General features: G+C 45.6%; 1 protein-coding gene across 8 annotated transcripts in view; it reads right to left on the bottom strand.

The window, feature by feature from the left end:
• Positions 1–22,399, bottom strand: part of BIN1 (bridging integrator 1) — a 288,905-nt gene that overhangs the window by 147,687 nt on the left and 118,819 nt on the right. For all 8 annotated transcript variants that reach the window (XM_029605136.1, XM_029605137.1, XM_029605139.1 and 5 more), the window contains exon 2: positions 16,342–16,422. In XM_029605136.1, the coding sequence (XP_029460996.1) occupies positions 16,342–16,422 (81 nt within the window). The remainder of the gene's footprint in view (positions 1–16,341; positions 16,423–22,399) is intronic.

Here is a 22,399-nt window from a genome sequence, read left to right as displayed (position 1 = left end):
TTTAATTCCTCAGCATATGCAGATTTAAGGTAGATAAGTCTTCCTTTACCTCCCAATTTATTTCTCTTGCCTCTTACCACTGAAGTTGGTTACAACACACATTCAGTCCCAATACTTAAACAGAAATGAGGCCCAGATTTAATATATTTCAAGCAATTGTTTAAACATCCTTTAATTCCTCAGACAGCATCAGAAGGTACTTCACTTGATTCTGGACTCTCTTTACACAGCACCTCATGGGCACTTCTCACCCCTTATGTAAAACTTCCCTCAACAGCAGCAAAGGTCTGGGTACTTTTACATTGTGTCTCCTGGTAGTGCACTATACTGGGATCTCTTGCTTTAGATGGGATTTGTAACTCCTCTGTATCTTTCTGGATGAAAGACTTCCCTCTTCCAAAGGTTTGGTGTGCTGACTCCCAGGTGCCATGGGTTATCAGCTCCAAATGGAAAAAATATTACTCGAACCCAAGAGGGGAAAAATTAAGCAAAAAGCAGGAAGGGTGGAATAAAACTTCTGTACCTCCAAACAGAGGAGAAAGTGCAAAAAGACACCTAATGCAAAAATATAATTCCTCTGCATCGGATTACTATCACTGCGTACAGTCGTTGGGAGACATAGCTCAAGCAGATCTTCCTTACCCCACATCCAGCCTTGAAAATAGGGACGCCCCAATCCATGGCAACCATGCGGATAGGCTCTCAGGGAAAACTCAAAAACTGGCTTTAGAGTCCAAACAATCTTCAAAGGCAGGTAGATGAGTCAACAGGAGGCAGACTCCTAAATGGGAACTTTACTCCTTTCCCATAAATTAGAATAAAAATTAGAAGGCAAGAGAGAGAAAGCTCCTTCTCCAACAAAATCCAAACTAAAATCCATGAGGCTAGCAGGTGCAGTGGGATGATAAACAGCTAGGACGTACCATTTGCATGTTCTTACATGGGGTAGCAAACTCAAACCTCCCTCAATAATGTCCTATGGAACCTCCCCAGATTAATGGTATACTCCATACATCTGCAAATACATCCAATGAATATTTATCATGGATATCCCCAAAAGCAGTCCCTTGCTGAGAGCCCCTGACTTAGAGATTGCTGCAATACTCAAGTGCATGAGGTAGGTACTACAGTATGCATGCAGAGATGCTCTTATGGACAAATATAAAAATATATAAAATCTGTGGAAGTTACAGCAACAAAGAAATTACAAACTGTACCACTGAAGACTGGCTAGAAGTATAAATGTGGGATACATTACAGAGTCCTCTAACAAGTCCGTTTGCAGGTTTTGTTTTGGTAATACCTCAATTGTTACTTAGAAAGTTTTTGGTTTTTTTTTGGGGGGGGGGGGGGGGGGCCATGTCTGTACTCCAGGGCTTAGTGCTAGAACCACTTTTTTACTACGGACACTGCTGAGGGAGAGAAAATCATGCTTGTAAGCAGACGATACAAGAATCTGCAAGAAAGCAGACATGCCAGAAGCGGTGGGAGAAAACTGCAAGGAGACTTGAAAAGGATGGCAGCGTGGTCAAGTGTCAGTGCCAAACAGTGTAAAGTCCTGCATTTGGAATACATTAACCAGACAGTTAGGAGGACAAGAACTGGAAACTGTTAAACGAGAAAGACCTAGAAGTAGTTGTACCAAATGACCTGGAATAAAGATGAAATACGTAACCTGGGGGTCATACAAGCATAAAACAATAAGAGACACACTTAGCTCAATAAGAATTTACACAGCTCCACCCAGCTCTTCCTAGGGAGGGTCATTTTATAACTGTGAGGACAGGCCATTTGCACAAGCAGACTTCAGCCAGCATTTTCTAAGGAAACTCGTATGCATACGTTGGCTTTGAAAATGTTCAGGGCATTGGCCCAGTCCCTTAGAGGACATAACTTTATACGCACGGAAGCCCCAACTCTGCACCCTGGAATGCTTCTCTGCAGTTTGTGCACTTTTACCCAGAGAACCCGTGGGCTGATTTACATAAAACGCTCTGCAGTGAGTCACAACCACTTTGGTTTTCACTGAAGTCGGAATGGTGAGTAAAGCTACACTAAGTGACCTTAAATGCCTCAAAGCGCTGGACCTACTGACTTTAGACATTGGAAAACCCAACATGAAGCCAGTGACCTCTGTTCTCTTCTGCACCAGGATCCAGGGTTAACTCTTAAAACCTGAGCAGCACGGTCACTCACAGCTTTCTAACTGTCCTTTGCAGCAGGCCCTGGTACAAATAATTGTAGGAAAAGTCTAGCCAAGTCACAACAATCCCTGAATTCTAATGCTTTCCAGGAATTTTGAGGATTTTGAAACATTGTCATTCATTTTGGGAAAGATTTTGACTTTTGCTTGCTTTGCACAGTATTTCTGCTTTTTTCTTCCTGTTTGTGTCATGGTTGACTTTTCAGAAAGCAAACTATGTTGGCTGCCTTCTCATCAAAAGCAGCAACACAACCTTCACTTCATAGTTTAAAAAAAAAAAAAAAAAAAAGAGAGCTCTGTTGGCTTTCCTATGTTTCTTTTTTTGTCCAAAACTATTTGAGAATAAAATGCAACAAGACACTGAGGCCATTTACCGTAACCAGGGTGTGTAACAATTTGTTCTTTCAATATGCACTTTATGTAATAACCTAGGCAGCAGACGGAAGAGGCTTGGAAAGGCCAAGTCTGAATCCCAGGCATCCAGAAAGCTTCTCACAGGGTGCTGCCGTCCAGTGGCTCAGTAGTGCTGTGCACCAACATGCAGAAGGTCCCTGATTTGATCCGACTGGGTCTTCCACTCCCCATGTTAACTCAAGGCTGAATTTAAGATTATGGCACCCGATTTGTCCCTGGAAATCAGAAAGGTGCCATAAGCACGTGACAACACCTAAATCTGCAATTCTGGCAACACCCCCAAAACAAACCAAACATTTGCCTTAGTTCCAGCATGAGATAATTTAGCATGTGTCCTACATTCATAAGTAGCCTGTGCCCAAGCAGTGCCATGCTAAATGCCCTGTTCTGTGAGTGTTCAAGTCAGGTGGCTGATGGTGCTGTGATTGATGGGAGCAGCACACATGGCATGCAAGTTTCCCCCTGCTCTGCTGATCGCACCCCACTGGATTCCAGTCCAGTGACAGCACAGCCTTGGCAAGGACCTTCCTTCTGCTACAGGGATCGTCTTTCCTCAAGACTTAAGTTTCAGGTCAGGGTATTAGTTGAAGAATGTGCTGCTCTATAGCAGGCCACGTAAATCACCTATAAATTCTCTTCATTACTGAGGTTTTCTTTTAAGGTAGCGGGTTGTAATTTCTCAACTCTCCAGCCATTACTCACCTCACAAAAATGCATAAACACATTTGACTTTATCTCTGGGGATTTCCAGGCTTTGCAAGGACACCAAAATGTATATGTAGATAAGTTACGAAGGACCCAATTCATTAAGAGAATGCTAGGGGACTTTGTGAATCAGACGCACCTTGTGGTCACATCACAGCTGCATCACATTAATCATCTGAGTCAAAAAAGCAAAGCTGCTAATGAAAAGGAATCACCAAATCGGTAGAAGTGAAGGGGCTAAAGGGATAGTCATTGCTGTAAAATTCACTGTATTAGTAATATTTCAAGAATGCCTTTTTCTTTAAGTTGCCAAAATGGGTAATAATTCCATATTAAGTGTTAAAAAGGGCATAAGTGACAACAAATAAGACATATAACAAAAAAACATAGGGAGGTCAAAATTCAAAGGCATTAAACTTGAGGTATCCAGATAAATGCCAAGATTTGAAGGTCACTGGCACTTATCCAGATGTCCCGGAGGAATTCTGGGGCAGAGCCGAGAGCACCAAATAAATGTCACTGTCAGAATATTGCTTTGAGCAACGCTGATGTGCCGGGAGTTGATCTGAACTTCCAGTTGCAGTAAGGTGTGGCAGAAGGAGTCTATCTGGGTTGATGGGAGGAGGCCATTTCATTGTATTTGGCCAATTCTGTGAGGTGGGGGAAGGAGGCATTGCCGGCCTATAGACCCACAATGTTTTGATACTATTTAGGAGGGCTTGGAAGAGGAGGAGTTTCAGCCACAAAGGGCAGACATTGATTTCCTTTGGGTAGTGGGATAGGGGATTGGGTCACAGGCCTAGTTTTGTTTTTTTTAAACTTTGCATCACCACTTGATCGGTTATATTCTTTGAAAATAGCCAGTTAAGGTAAAAGTTATCTAGAAACACACTTCCAGGTAACTTTGAATATCACCAGTTAGGTTCAAATGTAGCCATTTAGGTTTCAGTGTTATCTAGAAAACACTGCCCAAATAAATGGAGTATATCCAAATTTTATTCATGTTTTTTTGAAGATTGACCTTTAGTGTATCTTACTCTGTGTCATTAATCAAAAGAGGATTTAAAGCAAATGTTGCTTACCTGTAACAGGTGTTCTCACAGGACCGTAGGATGTTAGTCCTCACATATGGGTGACATCACAGGATGGAGCCCAATCACGGAAAACTTCTGTCAAAGTTTCCAGAACTTTGACTGGCCCCTACTGGGCATGCCCAGCATGGCACTAACCCTGCAGCCAGCAGTGCCCCCCTTCAGTTTTATTTGAAAGCTACAGGCAGTGCTGAAAATAAAACAAAATGTTACGAACCCAACACCGCGGGGCGGTGGGCGGGTTTCGTGAGGACTAACATCCTGCTGTCCTGTTACAGGTAAGCAACATTTGCTTTCTCACAGGACAAGCAGGATGGTAGTCCTCACATATGGGTGAGTACCAAGCTGAGGATGTCCGAACATGCACCAAATGTACCCAACGGCGTGCAACAGGCACAACAACTGGGGTGGAATTTGATAGAGGGCATCCTGAACCCCACCGGGCAGGCGGAAGAGTATAGGTACGTCACGTTGGAAATAGGTTACGCAGGACAGACTGGCCGAAGATGGAATCTTGTCTTCCGGCTTTCTCCAAGCAATAGTGGGCTGTGAAAGTGTGGAGAGAGCTCCAGGTGGCAGCCCTGCAAATGTCAGGAAGCGGCACCGATCGTAGGTGTGCTACTGAAGTCGCCATGGCCCTCACAGAGTGTGCTTTACCACGGTCTTGAAAAAGAATGCCTGCTTGCTGATAGCAAAATGATATGCAGTCCGCCAACCAGGAGGAGAGAGTCTGCTTACTCACAGGTTGCCCTAATTTGTTGGGATGGAAAGAGACTATTAACTGAGTGCTCTTCCTGTGGGCAACTGTACGGTCTAGCTAGAAAGCTAGAGCCCGTTTACAGTCAAGGGTATGCAGAGCCTGTTCCCCTGGATCCCCTGGGTGGGGCCTGGGAAAGAAGGTGGGTAGTATGATGGATTGATTAATGTGAAACTCCGAAACTACCTTAGGTAAAAACTAAGGCTGAGTGCGGAGTACCGCCCGGTCCTGCAGGTGTTTAGTGTAAGGCGGATAGGTAACTAGGGCCTGTAACTCACTAACCCTGTGAGCTGAAGTGATAGCCAAAAGGAAAATCACTTCATGTGAGATATTTAAGGTCACAGGAATGAAAAGGCTCATATGGTGGTTTCATGAGCCGACCGAGAACCAGATTAAGGTCCCAAGAAGGGGCCGGAGGACGTAAAGGAGGCTTGATGTGGAGCAAGCGCTTCAAAAAGCATGTTACGAGGGTTTGTACTGATATAGGGACATCCGACACTTTATGGAAGGCGGCTACCGCACTGACATGCATTCTGATGGAAGATGTTTTGAGACCTAACTGACAGATGCCAGAGATAGTCCAACCTTGGGATTGGACAGGAAAAGGGATCAAGGGACTGAGAGGTGCACCATGAAGTGTACCTTTTCCATTTATAGGAGTAAGATTTTCTCGTGGAAGGCTTCCTGAAGTAATCTAGACACAGGAAACAGAATCTGAAAGGTTAAGTGGTTGAAGGATTAATCTTTCAACATCCATGCTGTCAGGGACAAGGCTTGAAGATTGGGATGGCGAAGGCACCCGTCGTTTTGAGTGATCAGGAGCAGGTCCTTTCCCAAGGGAATGTGCCTGCAGATGGAGAGATCCTGGAGTATGGGAAACCACCCTTGGGGTGGCCATTGAGGTGCTATCAGGATCATGGTTCCCTTGTCCTGACGTAGCTTCACGAGAGTCTTTGAGAGAAGAGGAAGTGGAGGGAATGCATAAAGCAGACTGATTGCCCATGAGAGGGAGAATGCATCTCTGGGCTGAGAGCGTTTGCTGCGAATGAGGGAGCAGTAATTGTCCACTTTGTGGTTCTGAGGGGATGCAAAGAGGTCTGTGAGGATATCCCCATTGTCGGAGGATGGAGTTCGCTACAGAGGGGTTGAGAGACCACTCGTGCAGTTGGAAAGCGCGACTCAGCTTGTCTGCTAGAACATTGTCCACTCCCGGCAAGTAGGTGGCCCTGAGGTACATCGAGTGGGAGAGAGCTTCTGCCCAAATCTGCGCAGCTTCCTGACACAGAAGGAAGGAGCCTGTGCCTCCCTGTTTGTTGATGTACCACATGGCCACCTGGTTGTCAGTCTGAATCAGGATGACTTGATGTGATAGGTGATCTTGAAAAGCCCTGAGAGCATATCGCATTGCGCGAAGTTCCAGGAAATTTATTTGGTGTTTGGCTTCCTCTGGAGACCAAGATCCTTGTGTCTGCAGATCGGCCACATGGGCTCCCCACACGAGGTTGGAAGCATGGGTGGTGAGAATGACTTGAGCATCTGGCACATGAAAGGGCAGTCCCTGGAAGAGATTGTTCTGATTCTTCCTCCAAGCGAGAGACAGACGGAGTGAGTCGGTGATGTGGACAATGGTCGACAGAGGCTGAACAGCTTGAATCCATTGTGACTTCAGAGTCCAATGCATGAGTCTCATGGCCAAACGGACCACTGGTGTGACATGGACTGAGGATGCCATGTGTCCCAGGAGGATGAGAAATTGGCGTGCAGTTGCAGTATTCCGAGACTGCAACTGGTGAGCGAGAGACACGAGAGTTAACGCTCGTTGTTGAGGTAGAAAAGCTTTTGCCTGCAAGGTGTTCAAGTCTGCCCCAATGAACGACAAGGTTTGAGATGGGACTAAATAGGATTTTTCATAATTGACGAGAAATCCTAGTGAAATTGGAGTGTGTAGAGTCAAATCGAGGGACGACCGAGCCGTTTGCTGGGTTGGAGCACTGATTAACCAGTCGTCCAGATAGGAGTAGACGTGAACACCTTTTCTGAGGAAAGCTGCGACAACTACGAGACATTTGGTAAAGACACATGGTGCAGGCGCCAGGCCGAACAGAAGCACTCTGAATTGATGGTGCTTGGGGCCTACTAAAAACCTCAGGTATTTGTGATGAGCTGGAGTTATCGCAATGTGTGTATATGCGTCTTGGAGGTCCAGAGAACAGAACCAGTCTCCTCTTTGTAGAAAAGGTAGAAGCGATCCTAAGGTTACCATCTTGAACTTCTCCCACTGGAGGTACTTGAGAGCATGTAGGTCCAGGATTGGACGAACACCCCCCAATTTTTTGGGGATCAGAAAGTACTGGGACTAGAACCCTAGGCCTTGCTGCGAGTGCAGAACGGGTTCTATTGCTCTTGACTGGAGAAGGGAGACCTCTTGATCCAGAAGAATGGAGTGGTCGGACATTCTACGCCTGTAGAGATGGGGAGTCCGGCGGTAATGCAAGAAAGTTTAGATGGTAGCCCTGAGCAATGATTGCCACTACCCATTGTAGGTTGTGATTGACAGCCACATGTTGTGAAAGTGGCACAATCGACCTCCCACTGGTATGCTTGGCAGAGGAATCTGGCTGCTGCTCTCCAGGCGGAAGTCAAGAACCTGAAGTAGATCCTGCCTGGGGAGCTGCTTGTGGTTTTTGCTTTCGGACTTGGCGAGGTTGAGGCTTTTGATAAGGTCCCGTAGTATGGGACCTTGCTGGTGGTGGATAGGCCTTTCTTGGACGGTAGAACAACTTCTTAGAGTTCTTCCTGAAGGGTTGTCTTGAGGAGAAGTCTGAAGGCATTGAGGAGAGCTGTTTAAGGGTCTCATGATGGTCTTTATTTATTTATTTATTTAAGAGTTTTTTATATACCGGGGCACGTTAAAAACATCACCCCGGTTCACAGTGTAACGTAACGTAGCAACGGGCTTTACAATAATTTAGAGTAGATAAACATAGGTAAACATTATTTAGATTTACAGCTATTCACAAGGTGTCCGGTCTTTAACTATTCACAAAGGTGTCAGGTATATGGTATTGGAGGGGAGAAGGAGGATGGGGGGTTGGGTTGGGTTGGGTTGGGAGGAGGAGGAGGAGGAGGAGGAGGAGGAGGGTGGGAGGGGGGGTACAGTGATGTGGGGGGGAAGAGGGGGGTAATGGTTGTTAAGTTCAGGGGGGCGTGTCAGTCGAGGGTCGTATCTTTAGTCGGGGTATGCTAGTTTGAAGAGCCAGGTTTTCAGATTGTTTGAATTTTTTATGGCAAGGTTCCTGGCGTAGGTGGGGTGGCATTTTGTTCCATTGGGATGTGCCTGCTATAATGAATGATCTTTCTCTGATTGAGGCATGTTTGATGACTTTGGGGGAGGGTGTCAGGAGTTTGGCTTGATGCTGTTTTCTAGTAGGTCTGGTTGTGTTGTGGATGTGGAGATGTTCAGGGAACCAGTGCATGTTTTGGTTGTGAATGGCTTTGTGTATGAGGGTAAGGGATTTATAGATTATCCTGGAGTTTACTGGGAGCCAGTGTAGGGATTGAAGAACTGGGGTGATGTGGTCATGACGGTGAGTATTTGTGAGGATGCGGGCGGCAGCATTCTGTAGGAGCTGTAATGGTTGAAGGGTGTTTTTTGGGAGACCTAGTAGGATGGCGTTGCAGTAGTCCAGTTTGGATAGGATCATGGCCTGCAGTACTGTTCGGAAGTCAGCAGTGTGTAGGAGTGGTTTGATTCTCTTCAAGGTGTGGAGTTTGAAGAATCCGCTCGTTGGATCCACTCGTTGAATCCGCTCGAAGAATCCACTCGTTGGATCAGTTCACCGAACAGATTATCTCCTACACACGGTAGGTTGGACAACTGGTCTTGCACTTCTGGGTGAAGGTCAGAAGATTTGAGCCAGGCCCACCGTCTTGCTGAAATGGCAGCTGCAGACACTCTGGTAGAGGTGTCGAATATGTCATAAGATGTTCAAATCTCATGTTTTCCCACCTCAAATCCCTCGTTTACAAAGGTTTGTAGTTGGTCTTGGAATTGTTCAGGCAGGGAATTGGAGAAGTCCTGTATCTGTTTAAAGATGACCCTATTATATTGGGTCATATAAAGCTGGTAGGCAGCAATTTGGGAGATGAGCATGGCTCCTTGAAACACTCGACCAATGTTGTCTAGGAACTTTTGTTCCTTAGCAGGTGGGGTCGATGAGTGAGGTTTCGACCTTTTTGCCCTTTTTTGAGCCGACTCTACCACAACTGAGTGGTGGTCAAGCAGGGATTTTTGAAAGCCTGGGGCTGACTGAACTAAGTAAGTAGTGTCAGCCTTCCTGTGAACTGGAGCAACTGATCCAGGATTTTCCCAGTTCTTTTTGAGGAGATCAAGAAGTACTTGATGAATGGGAATAGAGGTGATTACCTTGGGGGCATCCAGAAATTGGAGTAACTCCATTATCTGGTGCCTGTCATCCTGTTCCGTCTGAAGTTGAAAAGGAACCAACTCAGACATTTCCTTCACAAAATTTATGAATGAGATGAATGCTTTCTACTTTCAGTAGGAGAAGGTGGTGAAGGTAAGTCATCGGTGCCTGTTGACGTATCATCACCCCAAGTGTCATAAGAATCAACAGACTGTCCTGTAGGACAAAAAGGGGGTTAGATACCTGAAGGTCCCGGACGAGGCTCTGAAAAAAATCGAAGGACTTGCCGGAGGCACCGATGATGGCATGGAAGGCATCGGTGTAGGCATCGATGGTGTCGATGGCCATATCGGCACCGAAGGATGAATCTGTGGCGAGGGACGTATTGGCATTGATGGCTGAGGCAAAACACCCGATGGAGGAATGTGGAATGGTGTTTCTCCTCCCGATGAAGCAGTCATCGGGGAGGGCATTGGAGCCATTGGAGACCCAGGATCCATCGGTGGAAGGGCGGCCATCAGCGCCTCCATCCTGGATAGTAGCGGTGCCAGCGCTGCCGGAATCGGGTCGATGACAGGTTCCACAATCTGTGCCGGTGTCTGTGCCGGAAGAAACTGTAGACTTTGCATCGCCTTGTCGATGGCCTCCTGAACCAGCCGATCCAGTTCTTCTCTGAGACCTGGAGCAAGCAGCCCCAGCTCCGGAACAGAAGAGTGAGGCAAAGGCATAGTCAGAGGGACCACCTTTACAGGCGGCATCGCGACTCCCAAACCCCGATCGGGTGAGGGTGGCTTCGATGACCCGGTCGCAGGAATGGTCAGTGCCTTTCCTGGACGGGGCTTCTTCAACAGTGGCTTGGACGGTGGCGAGGTCGATGACTTTGCTTCCTCAATGGTCCGAGTCTTGCGATGTCGATGTTTCTCCCTGCGATCCCCTCGATCCTGAGGGGGGAGTAGTGGGTGTCAATGGCCGTAAAGACGTCGATGGCGGTCGGTCACCGGTCGGTGGTCGATGCTGGCATGAAGTCGACGGTGCCGGTTCCAACGACATCGATGCAATGGATGGAGTCGGGGTCTGAGCACGGAAGAGGAGTTCCATCTTCTCCATTCTGGCTTTGCGACCTTTTGGTGTCATGAGGGCACATTTGGTGCAAGACAGGACATCATGCTCACGGCCTAAACACATTACAGACTCCATGGGGGTCTGTGATAGACAAGGTGCAAGTGCAGTCTGGGCACAGACGGAACCCCGATGCCATGGCCATTGACAAAAATCAAGCCGCGGTACAGTCGACAGCCAGTAGGCCGCAAGGGCGAAACTAGATGGTAATCGACGGAAAACGGATAAAAACTTACTGGAGTACCGCGGTCAGAGAAAAGTTAGAGGAGGGACCCCTGTGGGGCAATTTAACTTTAAATAATTCTGTGAGGAAAATTCCTGTCAGGAATCTCTTCAGAGCTCCTAAACCGTGAGGCTACTGCTGCGCGGAAAAAAGAAGACTGGAGGGGGACCCCTGCTGGCTGCAGGGTTAGTGCCATGCTGGGCATGCCCAGTAAGGGCCAGTCAAAGTTCTGGAAACTTTGACAGAAGTTTTCCGGGATTGGGCTCCATCCTGTGATGTCACCCATATGTGAGGACTACCATCCTGCTTGTCCTGTGAGAATATACCCAACCCCGGGGCATCAGACAAAGTAGCTCTCTCACAACCATCATGAAAAACCAGATTACGCCAACCACCAGTGAAGTGGCACTATACTCAGCAACAACAGAAAGGTATGCCATGCCCTACTTGTTAATATCAACATGATACTGTACAGTCAGTCAATTTAGGACCTGATTTACCAAGATCTACACTAACGGACACAGAATGGGTGAAAAGCCTCGGTAAAGCACAGCCCTAAGTTACATCAGTAAAAAGGTATTGTGTGGGCAACTCAGTAACAATGAAATGGTACACAATACTCAACTCACCGGCATCAGCAGAGAGGTACATTAAACTCAGTTCTATATTCAGACATAGTCTGGATAGCAGATAAACTTATCTGGCTAACTTTGGAGGTATATTCAATAAAGCACCCATACTATTAAATATAGCCAGCTAACTTTAGGACAGCTCTTTGGTCCAACCAGACTTAGCAGACTAAGTTATCTAGCTGACTGAATATCGGAGTTAGCCAATTAACTTAGCCGGCTAACAACTCCTTTCAATTATCTTCCCAGAATGCCACTAACTTAGGTGGCTAGAATTTAGCTGAATAACACACTGCTAGAATTTATCCAGATGTGCCCAAATATTCATTTAGCTGGCCAGTTTCTGAGTTAAACCAAATATATCAATGCAATACACCTCTAATTTCAGCGATCTGTATAATAATCTAAAAAAAATCAAGAGCACAGCTCTATCGCTGATCTGCAGCAATTATTTGTAAATAGTGATTCTGTTTTATGTTTTGTGTTGATTTAAGACTTGTTTTAAATACCTACACTCTGTGGAATGTCATTTTTTTCTAATTTTAAATACATCCTATTTTTGAGAAATATATTATTGGAGTTAGAGGAAAGTTTCATATATTGTGTAGGTGTACCAACACCACTACTTAGTGGGTTATAATCATTAACTATCCTCCTCCTCCATAGACTATTTTTTTTTTTAATTTTTTGTGTGTTGCTTATTACTAATCCCGGTGATCTAAGACGCTTCTGTGGCTTAAAAGTCAGTAAACTTGTATATGAACTGCACGTTGTAAAACTCTAATGAAGCTGTAAGATTTTCAAAATAGAGTAAAGATCAGACTTCCCCAATTGTTGTTGGTGTATTGTGTCCAACCTTAATGTTGATCCCAACACGAACTGTCAGTGTTTCAGACGTCAGTCTTTCCTCAGGGGAGTACGTAGATGCGAAGAAAACCAACTTTGTGGGGTCTGAACCTCTTCACTCAGCGATTCCTCGTGATGATCAAGGCTTCTACCTCATAATGATGTTACTCTGACTGTGCCTCCGGAAGGATAGTCTGACGGTCTGTCTTGACCCCTTTTATATATGTCAACTAGAGCAGTATTAGCCAATGAGTGAGTTGACAAGATTGGCCGGCCTGTGACGTCACTGGCCGACCTTGTTGAGAACTCTTTTATTTAAATGCTATCTAAAAAGCGGACCTGGGAGAACTCGGGAAAAATCCGACATCCTCCCAACTCGTATTACTTCACATGGCCGGGTGACATGCTGTCCCGACCTGGGTGAAAACACTCTAAATGTAGTTTGTCGCTGCTTAGCGGACCTGAAGGAAAATTACCGCTTTTAAAACCTCCTATAGACAAACGGCTTGCTGTTTTTAAAATAAACGATATCCTGTTTACTGTATTTCTACAATGATGGAAGGACCCCGTATTGCCATGTGCTGAAATTATAAAACTTTATAAACGATTATTAAACTGTGTTCACTGTTGTTTATCTTGAACGTGTTCAAATGCCTCGTAGGCTTAAATATCTTATGGTGTTCTATATATTACTTTATAGCAATGTATTGAAATTGAGTTCATCATTCATGCCCCGGGGAGTTGAGGATGTTAAGGTGAAAATCCAAAATGCCTCACGGCGATTAAGATGGATCCGAATGTCTCCCCCCCTCGATGAGGGTTCTATATGTTCTAATACCGTCCATTTTAATTCTGTGATGGTATGTCCAGTTACAAAAATTTCTAGAGTGGATCAACACAGTGGATCATAATCTGCAATTCATTCTCAAATTTCTAACACACACATTACATTTTTGGATGTGGCAATTAACATTGACCATGGAAGACTCTACACTACCATTCATCGGAAACCTACGGACCGGAATACCTGTTGAGGTTTTCCAGTCATCATTCACACAGTTTTAAAATGGGTCTACCAGTCAGTCAATTCTTCAGAGCTAAACGCATATGTTCTACTGAGAAGGATTTTGAAATCCAAGCAGATATTTTGGCAGGTAGATTCTTGGAGCGAGGATATCCTCAGAAAGCCATCAACAGAGCATACAAAAGAGCCAAGTTTAGTGATCGCGGAACACTCTTACAGTATAAACCAATGAATGAAGAAACCCGTTTGACGTGTGTACTGAGACAATCTACAGCAGCCAGTACAATCAAAGCTGCCATTCAGAGACATTGGCATATACTTTCAATGCATAATATCTTTACAGAACCGCCTATGTTCGCCATGTCCCGGTGTAGAAATATTAGAGATCAGATGGTCCACGCCCAGATTGACAATGTTAAGATCGAAGAAACAATAGTTGGCCATCAATCATGCGGTCACTGCACGTGGTGTGCACAAACTTTAATGGGGATACTATGGGAAGACCCCGTCTCTGGATATAAAGTTTGGCGTAAAAGCAACACAAACTGTCAATCTAATAACGTGGTTTACGTCATTATCTGTCCATGTCCCAAGTTAAACATCGGCCACACCACAAGACCTATTAAGGTCAGGCTAGGAGAACATAAATCCAGGTTCACCACAGCCAAGATGACGGCACCGATGGTACAACACCTGAGATACAGGACATACCATCACAGAATTAAAATAGACTGTATTAGAACATATAGAACCCTCATCAAGGGAGGGAGACATTCGGATCCATCTTAATCGCCGTGAGGCATTTTGGATTTTCACCTTAACATCCTCAACTCCCCGGGGCATGAATGATGAACTCAATTTCAATACATTGCTGTAAAGTAATATATAGAACACCATAAGATATTTAAGCCTACGAGGCATTTGAACACGTTCAAGATAAACAGTGAACACAGTTTAATAATCGTTTATAAAGTTTTATAATTTCAGCACATGGCAATACGGGGTCCTTCCATCATTGTAGAAATACAGTAAACAGGATATCGTTTATTTTAAAAACAGCATGCAGTTTGTCTGTAGGAGGTTTTAAAAGCGGTAATTTTCCTTCAGGTCCGCTAAGCAGCGACAAACTACATTTAGAGTGTTTTCACCCAGGTCGGGACAGCATGTCACCCGGCCATGTGAAGTAATACGAGTTGGGAGGACGTCGGATTTTTCCCGAGTTCTCCCAGGTCCGCTTTTTAGATAGCATTTAAATAAAAGAGTTCTCAACAAGGTCGGCCAGTGACATCACAGGCCGGCCAATCTTGTCAACTCACTCATTGGCTAATACTGCTCTAGTTGACATATATAAAAGGGGTCAAGACAGACCGTCAGACTATCCTTCCGGAGGCACTTTCAGAGTAACATCATTACGAGGTAGAAGCCTTGATCATCACGAGGAATCGCTGAGTGAAGAGGTTCAGACCCCACAAAGTTGGTTTTCTTCGCATCTACGTACTCCCCCGAGGAAAGACTGACGTCTAAAACACTGACAGTTCGTGTCGGGATCAACATTAAGGTTGGACACAATACACCAACAACAATTGGGGAAGTCTGATCTTTACTCTATTTTGAAAATCTCTTACAGCTTCATTAGAGTTTTACAACGTGCAGTTCATATACAAGTTTACTGACTTTTAAGCCACGGAAGCGTCTTAGGTCACCGGGATTAGTAATAAGCAACACAAAAAACTTTTTTTTTTTTAAAAATAGTCTATGGAGGAGGAGGATAGTTAATGATTAAACCCACTAAGTAGTGGTGTTGGTACACCTACACAATATATGAAACTTTCCTCTAACTCCAATAATATATTTCTCAAAAATAGGATGTATTTAAAATTAGAAAAAAATGACATTCCACGGAGTGTAGGTATTTAGAACAAGTCTTAAATCAACACAAAACATAAAACAGAATCACTATTTACAAATAATTGCTGCAGATCAGCGATAGAGCTGTTCTCTTGATTTTTCAGTTTCTGAGTTAGCCAGTTAAATGCTTTTGAATATGGACTTCCTTGATACAATGAAAAGACATACTACTCCAGTTCAGCTGTATTGGTGAAAAAAACTACAACCAACTTTGTGATATCACAAGGTACATTGCACTTTACTCAGGCATGAAATACCAAAAGCAGTGACATTAATCAAAGTGCACAATATCGCCTCCTCTGAGGTCAGTCAAAAAGGTACAATCTGCAAGTCATCAACATTAGACAAAAGGTAGAGCACAAGCCTTCAAGCCTGCTGAGTCAGTGAAAGCCTACCAGTGCAAAGTTATAACAGCACAATGACGACAACTTGGTGACACATACGATGGATCAGAGTAAAACAAAGTTCTTTTTCAGTAATTAACTTTTGGAACCCTGCTTCGTGTCCAATACAAACTCATCAGAAGCATCTGAGTGCATTAATGCTTCATTGCATCCTTTGCAATATAGCAATGCAGATTTGCATATTCACCCATTTGCTCCCATTAGTTTCCTGAAGAATTCGTTAGCAGAGCAAAGACATGCCCGGATTTTGGCAGGGGCAACTGATCAGTCACCTGCACAGAGCAGAGAGGAACCACCTGGCTGCAGTCTTGAGCCAGAGCTTGCAGAAACAGCAACATAACCAAAAGCCAGCTCGGTCCCTGTTAGCCCACATGCACTCAAGTCTCACAGCGACCTCACCCCATGCACAGGTTTCCTTACTAAGCTCACAGGCCCCACACTGACTTTTCTGTGACTGCTGTGAGCACCAGCTCAAGATCTTCATTAGGTGAGAGAGGTCTGGGAGGCAGGGTACTCTGGAGCAGGGGGACTCTTCTGCCCACAAGTGCACGCCACTTTCTCAGGGGAGCACCCATAAGTAAGTTCACTTACCAGCTGCTTGTTAAAATTCTGCACACACTGCTCAAACTGTTCATCTTTTGTTTCATCAGCTTTCCCCAGCTTCTGTAGAACCTGCAGAAAGAAAACAAGTAGTTCATAAGTCAGCATTTATAAGATCAAAGTCAAAAGAGGGCTGGTCCAGTGGCAGCACTGCCCTGCAGAAAACCTAGGGCTGGCCAAGGATGGGAATGCTGCACAGGCAGGGCTCAGTCCCTGGTGGTGCTGTGATGAGTAGGGGAGGAAGGGGCTGGGAGTCTCTGCCATTGCTCAGTGGTGACACCTACTGGCCAGATTTAGGTTCTAATCATACCAGGTTGCTGAGGGAGCTATGCTGACCAAGGACAGGCACCAAGGTCTTGTTAGGGGAAGGTCAGGTGTGTGTGAATGAATGCTCCTGGCACCAGAGCACAACAGAAGCGGGTTCCAATTAAGCTGGAAGTCCAAAGAGAAGGAGGAAACTATTAGGCTAAGAAAGGAAGAGACCCAAAATTATTTAACTAAATAAAGGACCCCCGACAAGTTATAGCTCCATTCGAAACGGCAAGCAACAAAATAGAAGCAAGAATTAAAATGAGACAGTGAAAATTCTCCAGCAACTGTCTTACACATCATTACCTATCATTAATACCTTTCATCTTTGAGAACATGGCTGGGGTAATTTCATAATATCGTGCAGAAGTCAGCTTTTAAAATTATCCTACCAAATTTACCCTCACGCAAATGACACCTGCTACTGTGTGTGTGTGGAAAATCAAACCCCAAACCCTGGCAACACCTCTGCTCGCTCTGGGGAAACTAGTGCAAACCGGTAATGAACATAGGAAAGCTTACACTTATTGTGGGTGTGCAGTTTTGGGAAAGCCCATTTCTGCAGTGAACACACCTTTGAACATTACCTTTTAATGGTTTAGCTAATTTATATACAGGCATGTATATAAATGTTTTTAATTACAGAGGAAGGGGACCTCAGAAGCAAAAACATTTGAGACCCCCCTCCCCCCGCCCTATATAATACAATCTACAAATCTAGAAGCTTATCAAGAATTCTTTATTCCATTGGTCAATACAGAAGGAATAGCAGAGATGTATTCTACAGACAGACCTCCCACACCATCCTGAACATCCAATGAAAGAAGTATTCTACACAGAGACCCCTCACACTGTTTTGAATATCCAAATGTTGTATTCTCACTTAAAGAGCCTAGAGCCCTAGCTACTCTATGGCTAATATGGCCTGGGCCATAGTTACCACTACCAACAGGGCACTTTGCCACTGCTGCTTCTGCAGCCCAGAGGAGTAAAGTCAGGAAGAGGGGCTGGATTAGAGAGCAGAATAGCTCTTTAGTCTGTTCTCCTCTGTCCACTCCAAATTCTCCCCCCTCCTCTCTTGTTCCCTGCAGGAGAGGAGGGGTGGGCCTGGCTTAGAAAACAGAGTGGCTCTTCTTCTCTGCTGTCTGCTCTAGCCTCTGCCTTGCTCAGCTCCTCCCTTTCCCTAACCTACAGGCTGCCTGATAGTGGAGGGGCAGCAGCAGGAATCAGGGCTGTTCTCTGCTGTGTGAGATATCTTGTAGAATCCTTGTGCACCTATGATTAGAGAAGGGGAGAGTCATCCCTGGAGAGGGAGAGAGAGAGTGTGAGAAAGTTGATGCATGCACCCCATCCTCTAATCCACTGAATCTCAGGGTGACCACAACTCAACAGTTCCCAGGTCCGGCATTTGCAGAGAAGTGACTGAGCATGGAAAGGGGTTGGCGGGATGGCTTGTTTCAGATTACATACATTTCAAGAGCACAGTGTTTGTAACAGGAACTGGCAGCGTCAACAGAAGTGGGGTAATTACTGATCCCGTTCATAAAAAGATTGGGTTAATAAACTGGCTGTGAAGAAGCAGCATACAGCTGACAAGACATGCTGGACTTGGGGTAAACAGATCTAGTGAGACGAAGCAGTGAAAAGTGTTTTGAAAGTGGGCAAGTGTGAGAAGAGCCGGGTGCACAAAGGGTTTTAGCTAACAGGAACCACTGGGCCTGCAGTAAGGTTCTTGCACTGTGAGTCCTAGGTGTCGGTGCTGATTTGGCATGACAGGCTTGCTATAAAGGTTCTCGGGGTGGTTCTGGCAGGGTCTTTGGTGCATCAGGTCATCCCTGGTAGTGGAGGGAGTTTGCTTTGCTGCTAATGAGATCTAGAACTGATTAGTTTAATATAATCAAAAAGCCTATGATTCAAGGGAAGCAAAAGTGGCATCGCATCGTAGCTCAAAGGCACACACTGCTTAACAAGGTAGTGATAATTCATCGGCTGGATAGAAGGTTAAGGATCACATCCATACAGACCTAAGGGTCACACTTGTGTCTACTTATAGGATATAAATAAATAGTGATGTGTTTTAAATACTTAGAAAAAACCCATTTAACAGAGACTCCTAGACCATGATGTAGCGTGTTGGGTATAAGATGAAGGCACACTTTCTTCACATAGCCAAAAGTGCAGGGGCAGATTGAAGGCAAATGCCAGCCCAGGGATTTTTTCAAACCAGCCCACAGGGTATTTGTGAGCAACTAATGTGCTTTTTGTGCAGTAGTTGCTTCAGTACCTGCCAGAAGTACACCAAGCTAATCACTGAGAGGTACATCATGTAACTTGGAGATTTTTTGTCTAAATGTTGTCACACACAAACACAAGCAGGCTCCCAAACTCTCTCTTTCACAAGTATGCACAGATACAAGCAGAATCTCAATCCCTCTCACACTATTGTACTTCTGTTCATTTTTTGGTCCCACCAGCTTGGGATCCAGTGGTGGCCCCAGCCAGTCTCTCTCTCTGTGTTTTGGCCTCAGCAGCAGCTGCAGCCAGGTCTCTTTCAACTCCGTTGGCCTGGGATCCGGCTGTGGCTGCAGCCGGGTCTCTCTTTTGTTCCAGCAGCGGCCCATCTCTCTTCCTCCTTTGGTTGCCAGCAGGATGGCTCTGCTGCCGGCTTCTTTAGGCCCAGACAGTGGGGACACAGCACAGCAAGCAACCAATGCAGAAGTCATCATGTGACCAGCCCACCGGAGTCAATCCACCCCTGCATAGATGCCAAGCTACATCTCTGCAAGAGCCATGAGAGAAGCCCCACCTTAGATTTTATTTTATGGAGAGGAAAAAGTGTGGCAAAGGCCGCAAAGATGGGGGACCATGTGCTTGTCATATAGTTGTGTCTGACAACAGGGTTGAAGCTTAGACACTTGGCGCCACTGCTCACACTTTTCAGTGTGTTCAATATTAGCACAGTGTTGCGTCCAGTCGCAGACGGCTGCAACCACTCTGCCTTACCTCTTTTTCTCCCCTTTCTCTCTCTGGGCAAGATGGCTGTCTCCGGTGCCGAGTGCCTCGGTGTTTCCAGACCAGCATGGGCACCCCCTCTGCCATGCTCACTCCCGTGGCCTCCTAGGGCGCGAGCGCGCACATCTCCGACGCTCAAATACACGTCATGGTGGGAACCTTGGGGGCGGCCCCACCGCATGACGTCAGTATCTCCGGGTATTTCTAGCCTCCGCTTCCACTACCACTTTGAGTTAGTAAAGTCTTCACTTCGCTACTCTGATGCTCTAAGCTGCACGCTTAGACGCCACTTTCACGCTAGGACCTTGCTCCAGCAGAAGCTCTAGACCCCTGCTCCTCGGGGGTCTCTTGCTTCCAACTTCCCTTCAGGGTCCTCACTAACCAAGACAACTGCTCCTCGGGGGTCTTCTCTCTATTCAGTTACAGGATATTGGACCATTGGGTACTCACTCCGAGGGCCTATCTACCTTCATATCCTGCACCACGGACCTTCGGTCCCACCACTCTACCACCAGGAAGACGCCTTCATTCTGTGAGTACCTCTACGATCCAGCGCTCCAACTCCACCCACCAGCCGCGGCGTTACCAGCACTGCGGGCTCCTGCCTATCGTGAACATGTGGGTGAGACTATACTTCTCAGCCTGTTGAACGTATTGGCACTCCATGGATCAGTGCCTTACCATCTATTTACAGCAGTACAATAAAGACTCTGTCCATTCTGTGTCTGCTAACTGTGTCAGCCTATCGCAGTGGTTCCCCACGGGGCTCCGCCCCATGGGCGGAGTCATCTCCATTGCGACCAAGGGTCCACAATGCCTCAAACACAACACACTGATAGCTCTGTGTAATTAGTTAGGTGGATTTTGCACATGTCCCAAGGATACTCTTACTGCAAATTAACCCTTGGATAATTTTCTTATACCTGGAATGTTGTGCAAATTGATTATGAGATTAAGATCATAAGCAGGACAGCGGAACCCTACATCACCTGGGTCAAACTGAGTTAACATCTGCTTTGCGTGTCGAGGAATTACCATAAATTAGTCAGCATTATAACATCTTGTCATATTGCCAAATACATTCAGCAAGCTGGAAACAGTTCAGTTGCTGTAGACATTGGCTTTTATTAGAAAACCAACAATACACTGAGCAGCGAGCCTGCAGAACTTGTGGCTAAAGAGAAGTTAACCACAAGAAATTGGTGTGTTCAAGGATAACACCATAAAACGGAGCTTTGCATGAATGCAGCAGTTTCGGGGCATTACGGTAATTTTGTATCAGTGATGACAACCATTAAGTGGAAGCTCCAGCCAAAGTGCCTCAGAAAGTGCCACCAAGCACATCAGCAAGTGATCTCTTGACAGGGCGCGTATCTTATCAGAATTCCTGTCCACACACTCTGCAGTCCCCAGTCAGACGCCAAACTATTCTGTGCTGACTGAAGCTTCACAAGGCAAAAACACTTTCCATACCAGACTAAAGAGATTCTCCTGAAAACAGGTAGCACTGAACCAGCCTGTGCTGCAGTCATAGCTTGTGCTAATGGCCATCTTACGCGAGTGTAAGTACGCTTGTGAGAGTGTCCCAAGTCAGAGTTTCTATGTGCCAGGCCAGTGGCTCAGGGGTACCACCACCATACAGAAAGTGCTGGTCTCAGTCAAGTGCATCCCAGGCTGGCTGGGGTGCCACAGAGATGGTATTCAGAGCCTCTAGAGAAAGGAGCTGTAGCCATTACTCAAGGGTGAAATCTAGTGGCCAGATTTAGGGCCCATTTAAGAGCCCTGATGCATAGCCTCTGGCCAACTAATCAGACTAGGTTTTTTTTTGGGGGGGGGGGGGGGGGGGTGAGGGAGGAAAGACATAAAAACAGAGGAGAAAACCCCTGAAGGCTGATGACACCAGAACCCAGCCCTGAGCTGGAAGTACATACTGCCAGATAAGAGTGCATTTCAGTTCGGTGTTGCCAGTGAGTCGGTCTGGTTTCTTGCTGTGATTAAACCTGTACATGCCTGCATGTGCCATCCCCGAGCTCTGATTATGTAAGTGTCTGAGGGGAAGTGGACAATCAAAAAGATAACAGGAAGCAAGAAAAGGCTAAAAATATACAAAAAATGGGAAGAGAAATTTAAAGGAAAAAAAGATTCTGCAGCATAGCAAATGGGGTGGAACACAACTGAAAGTCTGGCAAGCAACATATTTTCTTATTTTAAGAGAGAGAATTTTCTGTACATAATTTTATGCTCTGTAGTGTATTCTTACCATTGATTATAACATCATGAGAGGGTCTTAGGAAAGACTTTGCAGTACCAGCACTACAGCCTTGAATATTTTATAAATCAAAATTCAGGCCCTTGTGCTTTAGGCTGGTTTTTCAGGACGGGGTGGGACCAAGCTGACAAAGCTGAGTAATATCACGGAGATGGAGCTTCAGATGCCCAGGACAGGCTGGGCCCACTCTTTAGTTTATGCCCTGGGCCTCAATATGTCTAACACCAGCCCTGCTTGGGCTATACCACCAAATTCCCAAGTCAGCAGAGAGAACGGTTTTATGGTTGAAAGATGGAACATTGGAATGAGTCTCAGATTTGATTCCAAGATATTGCAGGGTCCTAAGACTGGAAGCTCAATATCCATAGTTAGAGAGTTGTATCCCAGAGAGAACAAGAGGAGACCTTCTGTCACTGGAAAAAAAAAATCGAGTTTGCGAGAAAATGATAGCTCAGGGGA

The sequence above is a fragment of the Rhinatrema bivittatum genome, chromosome 6 (assembly GCF_901001135.1).
Source record: "Rhinatrema bivittatum chromosome 6, aRhiBiv1.1, whole genome shotgun sequence".
NCBI classification, from domain to species: domain Eukaryota; kingdom Metazoa; phylum Chordata; class Amphibia; order Gymnophiona; family Rhinatrematidae; genus Rhinatrema; species Rhinatrema bivittatum.
This window is presented reverse-complemented; position numbering and strand designations above follow the sequence as displayed.